The sequence below is a fragment of the Nyctibius grandis genome, chromosome 17 (assembly GCF_013368605.1).
Source record: "Nyctibius grandis isolate bNycGra1 chromosome 17, bNycGra1.pri, whole genome shotgun sequence".
Lineage (NCBI taxonomy): Eukaryota > Metazoa > Chordata > Aves > Nyctibiiformes > Nyctibiidae > Nyctibius > Nyctibius grandis.
In genome coordinates, this window is record NC_090674.1 from 3736985 (window position 1) to 3747245 (window position 10261).

The following is a 10261-nucleotide window of genomic DNA, read 5'->3' on the forward strand; positions in this document are numbered from 1 at the left end:
GGTCTGATGTGGAAGATACATGCCTTTATACATAACTAAACTGAAACGGGGAAATACCGTCCAAAGGAAGTCTTTCTGTAGCAGAGCCCTTGAGGACAGCATTGATAATCTGAAATGAAACATTTTAGCCTTATCTTTTGTAAGTTCTGTAAACAAACAAGAAAGTTTCTATTTAAGACTCAGTGTTTGGCTGTAGCACAAGGACACATTAACTAGAAAAGACAGGTCATATTTAATTGTCCTAGACTTCCTCCTGTGAAAGAGCACTAGTAATTGCAGCAACATCCATGGTACAGGAGGATGAAAGATGAAGACAGAAGTCCTTCCAAAGGGCTGGGCCTGCAGAAGTTCTGTTGTGAACAAGAACTAGCTGCTTGTATCTGAGATCAGCTGTGCAAGACAAAGCCAGGACACTCACCCAGAGAGTACAGACAAATAAATACACCCGAGACCAGCTGGTTACGGCCCTGAGCTAAAAGCAAACACTTATATTTTGTCCTCATAACAATGTCAGGGGCCCGATGGTGATGCTGCTGTTTGTCACTCGGATCCCATACCATCCTGCCCAGAACTGCGTGTCTTGGCCTCCGTGCTGAAACCAGATGTAACGAACTCCAGCTGGGTAATTCTGGAAGGTGTGAGAAACCTGGAGAGAAAGAAGAAAATTTGTCTTCATTTGCCTAAATAAACCAGCACTGACCTAGACGCTCAGACAACTCCAGTATGAGTCTTGGTCTCAGGAAAATCTCATTCTTATATCTTTCACTGCAAGTGCATCATACCCTTTTTGAGGGATGGGAAAAAAGCCTCTCTTTTTCTGCCTTCTGCTCTAAAATCCTGTCCAAGTCAAACATAACATTAAGCTCCATTCTTAGGTACACTTGTCACGTAAGCAACAATGTAACTGGGAATCTACAGCCAATCAAACCAGCTGACCATCTTTAGCAGTTTTTAGAAAAGTAACATCTGCAATACTTTCAAATGAGATCCATGCAGTAGCTTTAGCTTTTTGATCCAATAACAACAAGAACTGTGTTCTTGTAACTTAGTTATTTAGACAGAAACTTAAGTGAAAAACAGAAACAATTAAAAAAGAGACTGAGCTAAAATAACAGAAGCCTGGGGGATATTCTTTAGAAAACCCTGAACACCTCCAAACCGAGCCTAGCTCTTTCATGGCACTACTCCTTCAGCACTGTCAACAGCAAGGACTGACTTACCTTTTGTATTGAGTGGAGGAGGCTGAAGAGCAGAGAAGGAAGGTCCACTTGGGGCTTTTGGCCAAAGAAGACTTGCAAGAGTCAAGTGTAACAATACTGATGTAAAGCTACTGCCCCCAGGGCTGCTGCCTACCTCTCTCCACATTGCATCACTCCACTGCTCTATAACCACTGGCTCGGGGTGGAACTCCTCAAGGACAATGTAGTCTTCAGAAAGCAGCCTCACTGTCAGTTCATAGCGACACCCACAGTCAAATCTGGCAGCGTACCTAGAGAGGCAGGGAGTAATCAAGGAGCAGGGTTGTACATACAGCATTCAGTTTTCTTTAGTGTTCAGAAACAGCCTCCAAGGGGATCCCTGTCTGCAGGGGAAAAGGAACATCCCCAGAGCTGTGAAGTTCTAAACCTTCCAGCTCTCCTGCTCTTCACAGGATTGCCACCTCCTTACAGCCTATTGAATAAACTTAGATTTAGCTTATGCTTTATTCAAGAGCTACAACTCCCAAAGGATAAAGAACTAATTTTATAGAATGAAAAGCTTCAGAGGCCTAGCTTATCTCTAGGCCAATGCCAGAAATTCTAGTTTTCAGTGCATACACTTACCAGTCCTTGACTACAATTTCAGGCCGTTTCTCATCCATCAACTGATTCCAGTATCCTTCTTTCTGCAGGGTAATGAGTTGGGACTTCAAACATGGCCTGCAACAGCAAAAGGAATATTCACAACTTCCCAAAACACATCTCTTCCCTCTCAATGTCCACACTTTCCCCGACAGCGTTACTCTCACCAAAAGCCCACCCAGACTGTGCCCACCAGGCTGACACGGCTAAGACATGCCTTTTTCCGTAGCCAGAACTAGACAAGGAAGTGAACTGATCTGCTTCACCCCAGACAGAAGGAATTGTTACCTACAGTCTGGATTAAGAGGGGTCCCTGTGCTTGTACAGCATATATTGGTAACAGAAAACTACTGCTTAATGGATGTAAAAGCAGCTAATCCTCCTCTGTTGACAGCTTTTGTTGGGAGCTGTTAGCGTGACAAACACACCCACCACTCTGAGGGGTTACAGAGCTTTGACCTTGTCAGCTAAGCACATCTGATCAGCTTGCCAAACCTTAACCTTTGCCACTGCCTTTGGTAGAAGAGAAGCAGGATCCCATGTGGATTATCATGACTACAAAAAAGTGACAGGAAATTCCTGGTAGGGACAGAGAAATTTAGCACATACTGGGATTAATTCTCTCCGCAGTACACCTATCTCTTTAACTAGATAAAAGATTAATTAAGCTCCTTCCTTTTCCCACACATGGGCTAAGGTTCAGTGACCTGCCCCAAGCCTTCTAACCATAGTGCCTTTGCAGACAGACAGGTGGAAGCAGGTCTCCCAGCTCCAGGTTACTGGAATCCAGTTCTTACCCGTATGAAGTGACAAAGTATCTGTGTACTTTGGGGTCTGGCATCTCTCTTCCATAAGGTCCAGGCAGAGCCTCAATCTTCCATTTATCTCCACCGTTCTTATCAACTTTCCAGTGCTGAAAGTTCTCTAAAGACACAGGTATCAAAGGTGAGCGTTAGGACCTCACTGCAGTTTCCAGCAGCATCTCTGCTTTTGTTAAAGAATCAGCTACAGAAGAATAACCAGGAACCTGCTCTGATGAGTCTTCAGATATACTGTATTTTTCCTGCAGCTGAAAGTGACTCCTGTCTTTATGTTGTCATTACTTTTAACATGGCTGTCAGCAGCTAGGACAACAGGTAGCAACTTTCTGACCACATCAGAAACTCATCATCAGTAATAAAGTAGAATTACTGTCGTCATATTAGTCAAGTCTTTGACACCAAAGATTCCCCATCTGCTCAAATGTTTAATCCCAACACCCGATAGTTTCACTACTGTATTGTACTGGCTGTGCAAATTAACCATTGCTGTTTGCACTGCTGGGGCCTGAGTGACTCCAGAGATTTTTCTGGTCACAACCAGAGATATGTATTTACCAATCCTTTATCTATCCACAGTAGTTTTACTGCGTATGTTTACTTGTGGATCTGACCCGGCAGAGATCCGTCAGTAGCTGGACAGTCCCAAACCACCAGCAGTACCTCAGTGATGCAGGGAACTGACTCATTCTGACTGTTGGGAAACTCTTAGTCCTTTACTATAAATAAACCAACCTTCAGCAATGGCGTTTTTGATCAAGTTTTTCTTCAAGCTGCAGAGCATATAGAAGATCTTCCAGTCGGAGATGCTCCTATCCAAATTCTGGGTATAAAACCCCTCGCGCTGGCACTTGCGTTTCCACAGGATGGTCAGGTCCACCACGTACCGCCACTGCGTGCACACCAGTCTGCAGGCGTGGATCAGGTCCCGGACCGGGAGCAGCGAGAGCAGCTCCACCAGGACATCCTCCGGGAGGTCGTCAATGGTTGTCATCGCGGGCCGGCGGCTCCGGTGACGGGCGGCGGGGGTACGCGACGGAGACCCGCGGGCACCGACAGCGCAGCGCTGCGGGAAATGAACTGAGTCGTTGCTGGTTACTAACAGAACTACACGACAAACCGCCTGCCCCAGGCTGCGGGGCCGCCCCCAGCGGGACCGAACCCAGCCCCGGCGAGCACCGGCGCGGCCCCGGCCCCGGACACGGATGTGCGGCGGCCCCGGCCCTTCCGCCTCGGCCGGGGCGCGGCGGGCGGAGCAGGAGGCGGCGCCGCGGCATCCCCGCCCCGAGCCGCCGCCCTTATGAGGGGAGCCCGGCCCGGCCCGGCCCAGCCCTCCGCCGCCGCGCAGCGCCTGAGGTAGGAGCGCTCGGCACCGCCGCGGGGACTGGGGGGCACCGCGCTGTGACCCGTCGGGTTTCTCCCCGGGCAGCACGGGAGGGAACGGGTCCGGGTGGGGGCAAACAGGGAACGGGAGCGCGGCCCGAGCACGGCGAAGGGTGGAGGATGCCCCGGGAGCTCCTGCTGATGGCAGACGGCTCGTGGGACGCCGTGAGTCGGGGTGGACCTTCCCCGAGGGTGGGAGATCCTTGCCGAGCAAGGGGAGCCGCAATGCTCCATCCCCTGGCACAGAGCGGGCGAAGCGTACGGGATTCCTGCAGGAGTGACACCAGCACGATCTCTTTGCTTTTTAAAAATCACATTTTACGCTTCAGGACTGCGGTTGAGGGTTGGGAGGGAGGAAAATACCCAGTACTAACCCCATGAAAGCCGGAGAATTTTAAATGACAGTTTCCTCCCGCTGTCTGCGGTGCAGACAGAGGACACATGGCAGTTCTGCATCTGGAACATCTAGATTTAGGATGCTGTTAGTGAGTCCCTGTTTCTTCCCTCCCTTGCCAGATTGGGCACTGCCACATTTTATCAAGTAGCACGTCAGGATATTTAACCTGCTGTGTCCCTAGAGCTCGCCCAGGCTTAACCCCTCACTCCTGAGGAGTTTGGCTGCGTCTATGCAGTTGCTGCAGTCTCAGCAGCTTCCCAGCACCAGGACTCAGCTGAGATAAACAGCAGCATCATAGTGCAACCCACCCTGAGGACACGGGCTCTGAATCTGCACACTCATCCTCCCGTATTCCTGCAGCACCCGGCCCTACACCCCAGGGCAGCAGAGAGCTGTTGGGAGTCAGCGTGCAGAATGAGCACATGAAGTTAAAGCACACACTTCTGACTTAATTGCTCAGGTTATAAGGCCACCGAAAAAGGAATATTAGAGAATATCAACCGAGTTATTTTCAGATCTATGCTTTATACAGGCTCATGACTAAGGAGATTAAGTGCCAGCCCCTTGAGGGAAAGCCTTTCAGATACAGAATGAAACCACCACAAATGTGGTTGGCAAGATGCTCACTGCTGATCTTTAGGTGCTGCTCTGCAGCGCTGGTTATCAGTGATGGTCTTAAAGGCAGAACAAACACCCGGGTGCCTCCCTCTGCAGAGAAAGTCATTACTAAGCAGCTGATTTTTGCAGCAGCAGAGATTTGTGGAAGGACTGATTCCAGTCTGGGAAACTGACAAACCATCCACGACTGCAGATGTCAAAGTCTCGCATTTTGTGGATGGACTTAACTAAGGGTTTTATTTAGAACATTAAATATTAACCTGCTGATGTGTTTCAGGGTATTAACTTAAATAGGGGTCAAGAGACCTGGAGGTTAGGAAGCAGGCTATGCCCCCAAAATCATGCTTTCAGATAACATGCTTATTTTCCCTTTTTTCTAATGCATCAGTTTGACATCACTGAGGGTGGGGGCCCCATGTCTGAAGGACACTGTCGCCACTCCTTTCCCCTTTCTCAGAAAGCTCCATCCAGCCTGGCCCAAGGATGGAGTCCCTCCCTGAAGCAGTCCTGATCAGAATCCTGGCTTCCATACCTGCGGTGGACTTGGTGCTGGCGTGCCGCCTGGTCTGCTGCCAGTGGAAGAACCTGGTCGATGGAGCCGCGCTTTGGATCCTGAAGTGTCAGCAGGAAGGCCTCACTGGAGCTGAGTCTCAGGAGAACGCAGAGAACTGGCAAAACTTCTACTTCCTGAGTAAGAAAAGGAAGAATCTCATCAAGAACCCATGTGGTGAAGGTGAGAGACAAACATGACAAGCCCCAAGATTTCATAGAGATGACCAGTCACTGGGAATTAGACATCTCCAGTGTTTGAAAAAAGATCTTAGTTGCTATCAGGTTGCAGTGTTTTCTTCTTGCCCAAGAGTCAAATCCTTTAATGCACACAGTCAAATCATGTAATGGGCATGAAGGCCTTTGATAATCAGCCTCTGCAAAGGGCTGTACTTGATGCCAACTTTATATAAGCCCCTGCAGGGATCTGAATCACATTTGAGACACAAAAGTATCCTTTACAGAACCCCCCATCCAATGCAGTAATGGCAGAGGCAGCTGCATTTCTAGATTGCTTCTTGCCAAACCATGACAGGAAAGATCAAGCCTTTCCCCACGCAGGAGCTAGTCTGCCCTGAGCTCACCAGGCACTTCAGGCTCCCTTCCTTCAAGCAGCTCAGGCAAATCTTGTTTGTACCCTCCTTACCACAGCCCATGTTACAGAGCTGTGCGCGTACCCATTTGCCATTATTCCGATAATCTTCGCTTGCCAGATCTCCAAGATGCTCAGCAGTGACCAAGCCTCACAACCCAAGCAGCAACAAATACATTTCACACATCACAGACCAAAACGATATCAACACAGCTTCTCCATTTTGTTTACAGATTATTTTTCTGCAAGCTTTTCCCACATCCAGGTTCCCCCTGGCTAAGACCAGCAAAGCCCAGTGTTTAAGGCCATACTGCTGAAATACCACTTAGCAATTTAGAAAATTTAGAAATAAAGCAATCTGCATCTCTCCCCAGGCTGTTCCTATGTTATGACACTGCAAGTGCTGACACACAGTTCAGAATACCTCAGTAATTTCACTGGAGTCCTTTCTTAAATAAACCCACACGTACAGAGCCATTTTGGTGGGGAATGTTAAAGTTTGTTAATATTAAGCTCAGACGGACTAAAGGTTTTTGCCTGACCTCTACTTAACAAATATTTCCGTAATCTACATACCAAATTAGTGCTGCATCTAACAGCACACCCTTCACCAGCCAGAGAAAGGGCCCAGCGGGAGATGGTCAGGTTCCTCAGGCCCACAGAAACTACGGCTCATCCGAGTCTCTTTTCTGCCATTTGCAGAAGACCTGCAGCACTGGGGAGAGGTAGAGAATGGAGGTGATGGCTGGAAAATCGAAGAGCTCCCTGGGGACTTTGGAAAAGAATTCCCTAGTGAAGAGGTCCATAAATACTTTGTTACATCTTACGAGTAAGGCTGCTTGCTTCTCTTCTTCAGGGAAGGGGACATTCTTGGTTTACCCCAGTCCCAGGGGAGACTGTGGTACCAACTAACATCTTGTGTTTCAGATGGTGTCGAAAGGCTCAGGTCATTGACCTTAGGGCTGAGGGCTACTGGGAAGAGCTGATGGATACAACCCAGCCTAAAGTTGTGGTAAAAGACTGGTAAGTAGCAAGGGTGCCTCAGAAGGCAGGCAGAGAGTCAAGAGAGAGAAGGAGGGGCAGGGAGGGCATATACCTGCACTGGGCCTTAAAACCTCAGCTGCCAGGATCCCCTAGATGTGGGACAGGGCTGGGTCTTGGCTTACAGCACCATAGGCAGCTCCCACAGGCTTGGAATTGTTGGTGGAGGTGGCCCCTAAAGACCAGGTTCCTGTTGTGAATGAGGGGAGGTGGTGGGTTGGGGTAAGAACCATTACAGATTTCCACCTCAACCAAGGCCCCAGTAACTTGATGAGATTTGGCAGAGCCTGCGTTCAGCACGATGCAGTTGCGTGCTCTGGCTGTTCGCAGAGTTCACACAGGTAAGGCGAGCAGCTTGGATCTCCTTGCAGGTATGCAGGACGCAGTGATGCCGGCTGCCTCTACGAGCTCTGTGTGAAGCTGCTCTCAGAGAATGAGGATGTTCTGGCTGAGTACAAAAGTGAGACTATTGCCATTCCACAGGACAACGATGCCAACTGGACTGAGGTGAGTTACAGCTGTGGGCTCAGCAGGTGACACCCAGCCTGCATGAACTGGGAATATTTGCAAGCAGAGAGAAGCAGGAGAGTTCTGCTGGAGGAGGAGAGGGCTCTGTCATGTGTTCTGTGGAGGCATGACCCTGGGATTGAACAGAGGGATTATACTGGGAGGCTACCTTACACAACACCTGGAAACTGCTGAGCCACCACTGCAGGTGTAAGATGAAGGAGATGCCCAACTGGGAAAGGTTCAGTGGCCTCTGAACAACAATGGGGTCAAAGCTCCTCCCAGTAACTCCCCCTGTAAATGTCCTCATTGTTACCCAGCCTGGTAGCTGTAACTCAGGCAGGTCGGGTTGGTGGCTCTGTGCACTAAAGAAGGGTAGGTTTATGATGGTTTGCTTACCAACAACCATTTTGTCTCTTGTCCCAAAGATTTCCCACACCTTTTCCAACTATGGGCCTGGGGTCCGCTTTGTCCGCTTTGAACACGGTGGCCAGGACACGCTGTTCTGGAAGGGATGGTATGGCGTACGTGTTACCAACAGCAGCGTGACAGTGGAGCCATAGCCATGCTGAACTGGGGCCTGCATGCTGGAGCTGACTTCCCTCAGGGCATCCCACGGCCTTTGGATGGTTTCTGCATGGTGCTGCTTCCGGGCTGTAGAGCATACAACCCTTCTGCGTATGAACGTGCGTGCAAGATGCCAGGGGCCACCATCCATCTTTCCTCAAGAGGACTATGCAAAGAATGTGAATAGATTTGTGAATGCACCACATGAGACTCAGCCTCGCTGCTTGCACTGATGTTCTCCATCAGACATGAGATCACCTAAAAATCCTGCAGACCTTACTTCTCTCCTAAGCCACTAACCCCTCGCACCCAGCCTGGGCTAGACACTCCTCCTGCCCGCTTCCTAGACTTGAGCACTTTAAAGGGTACTTTGCACATATTTTCTGGAAGTTAAAGAGCAGGAAAAAAAAAGGAAGAAAAGCATAGACCTTGTGTCTGAGAACAGACCAGGGAAATGCAGAGCCCTGTCACACCTCTATCACCACCTGCTTCCATGACCTGCAGTGAGAATCTTGGCTTCTCCCATTTATAAGAAATAGATGTCATTGCTTGCCTCACAGGAGCTCTAGCTTGGCCACCAAGTGCTATTCTGCGTTCCCAGTTTAATTTTTAGTGATAATGCAAAGCAATAGGGATTGGATCCTTTTCTCTTACACTGTTCCCAGCATCCATTTATCAAGGAAAGTGTTGGGAACAGAAACCTCTCTGGTGTCCAACCCTGGGGCTTCATTTGGCTCCCTCAATCAGACAGCAACTGAGAGTAATTGCTGGGAAAGGTGACAAGGACTTAGGGAAATGGGTCAGAAGCAAATTGGGGAGGGGGTCCAGGAACAAATGAAAACAAAACTCATCTGCCCCTTCCTGGCATCTGCATGCTTCAATGCAACAAGCACCCTGGTCACACAGTATGGCTCTTGGCAGGCAGGAGATCCTCACACAAAGCTGTCGTTAGCCCCACTCGATCTCAGTTCTTCCTGCCTACTGACAGTGTCTGCGAAAAGAAGAGCACACATCTGCCCCCCCTCCGTGTGCTCTCTGACAAGGCAGCGCTTCGTACGTACTCCCACTAGTGCCTCTCGCTGTCACTCAGGGCTGTGAGCCCCCACTCTGAACAAAGACACCTAAAGCTTCCCTGAGCCAAGCCTGTCTCTGCTAGTCAGTCCTCTTGGGAGAGCATCCCCGTCATAGACCTGGCGGTGCCTAGAGAAACAGGCACTTTACATTCTTGTGTCCATCTGTCTGTCTGCCCCTCCCCAGCTGCCAGTGCATACATACTTGAACGCCACTTTGCATCCAAGTGCACCGTTACAAGTGCGCTGTGCTACCGTTACCTGGAGCCAAAGGAGGCAGCGTCCGAGCTGGTCACTTTGTGCACGCTCTGCTTCATCGGGCTTCCTGCACTGCTGCCCCTGGATGCCCAGGGCACACTGGCCTTCCAGACCACAGCCGTGCCAAGCCAGGGTCCAGGCAAACATAATAAAGTGACACTATTGTGTGTGGATCCTCCCTTGTGTGCTGGGTATTTGTGTCCTGTGCTTACGCATGCTTTTTCTGTTACATGGTGTGATGTCAACCAGTCCTATCCAAAAACCAGGAGTCATCGTAGCTTGTATAATACCAGGAGTCTCCCAGAAAGAGGCACCTGCTCTGTTCCCCGACCCAGCAGCCTGAACCTGTCACACAGCTTTATTCACCACAGCCTTTAATACAGCTGGCAAAGCTGCTAGTTAATATTCAACTGGCTGCCAACTCTCTGCCCCACAGAAGAAATGAGGCCTCTGTCTGTCCCTAAGGAACCAGTACAGCAAGAGGACCAATATTCCACATCGTGATGCAACTGTTAAACTGAGCCTCTCCTAAGCCACCATCTCACCTCAGGACAAACCCTAACCCTTCTGTGATTGTGGCCCACTGCCCTGGGCAGTTTTCCTGAGCACAAAGCTTCTTC

At 49.6% G+C, this 10261-nt stretch overlaps 2 protein-coding genes across 2 annotated transcripts; one reads left to right on the top strand and one right to left on the bottom strand.

The window, feature by feature from the left end:
- Positions 1-417: 417 nt before the first annotated feature.
- On the bottom strand, positions 418-3844 carry LOC137671071 (F-box only protein 6-like). The gene is made up of 5 exons (XM_068414309.1): positions 3395-3844; positions 2639-2765; positions 1824-1919; positions 1354-1489; positions 418-646 (listed from the first exon to the last, which is right to left on the bottom strand). Exons 1-5 carry the CDS (start codon positions 3651-3653, stop codon positions 500-502), a joined length of 765 nt encoding a protein of 254 aa, XP_068270410.1. The 5' UTR covers positions 3654-3844; the 3' UTR covers positions 418-499.
- A 90-nt stretch (positions 3845-3934) lies between these two features.
- Positions 3935-9727, top strand: FBXO2 (F-box protein 2). The gene is made up of 6 exons (XM_068414310.1): positions 3935-4015; positions 5515-5790; positions 6901-7027; positions 7126-7221; positions 7611-7746; positions 8175-9727. The coding sequence occupies exons 2-6, from the start codon at positions 5541-5543 to the stop codon at positions 8307-8309; spliced, it is 744 nt and encodes a 247-aa protein (XP_068270411.1). The 5' UTR covers positions 3935-4015; positions 5515-5540; the 3' UTR covers positions 8310-9727.
- Positions 9728-10261: the final 534 nt, after the last annotated feature.

Bases quoted from the DNA above. Each gene is read 5' to 3' on its own strand.
- LOC137671071 (XM_068414309.1), bottom strand. From the start codon at position 3,653: ATGACAACCATTGACGACCTCCCGGAGGATGTCCTGGTGGAGCTGCTC. The intron at 2,766-3,394 runs GTTGGTTTATTT...CTGTGTCTTTAG, and splicing joins CAAAAACGCCATTGCTGAAG to AGAACTTTCAGCACTGGAAA. The intron at 647-1,353 runs GTAGGCAGCAGC...CTTTCTCTCCAG, and splicing joins GTGATGCAATGTGGAGAGAG to GTTTCTCACACCTTCCAGAA.
- FBXO2 (XM_068414310.1), top strand. From the start codon at position 5,541: ATGGAGTCCCTCCCTGAAGCAGTCCTGATCAGAATCCTGGCTTCCATA. The intron at 7,222-7,610 runs GTAAGTAGCAAG...ATCTCCTTGCAG, and splicing joins AAAGTTGTGGTAAAAGACTG to GTATGCAGGACGCAGTGATG. The intron at 7,747-8,174 runs GTGAGTTACAGC...CTTGTCCCAAAG, and splicing joins ACGATGCCAACTGGACTGAG to ATTTCCCACACCTTTTCCAA.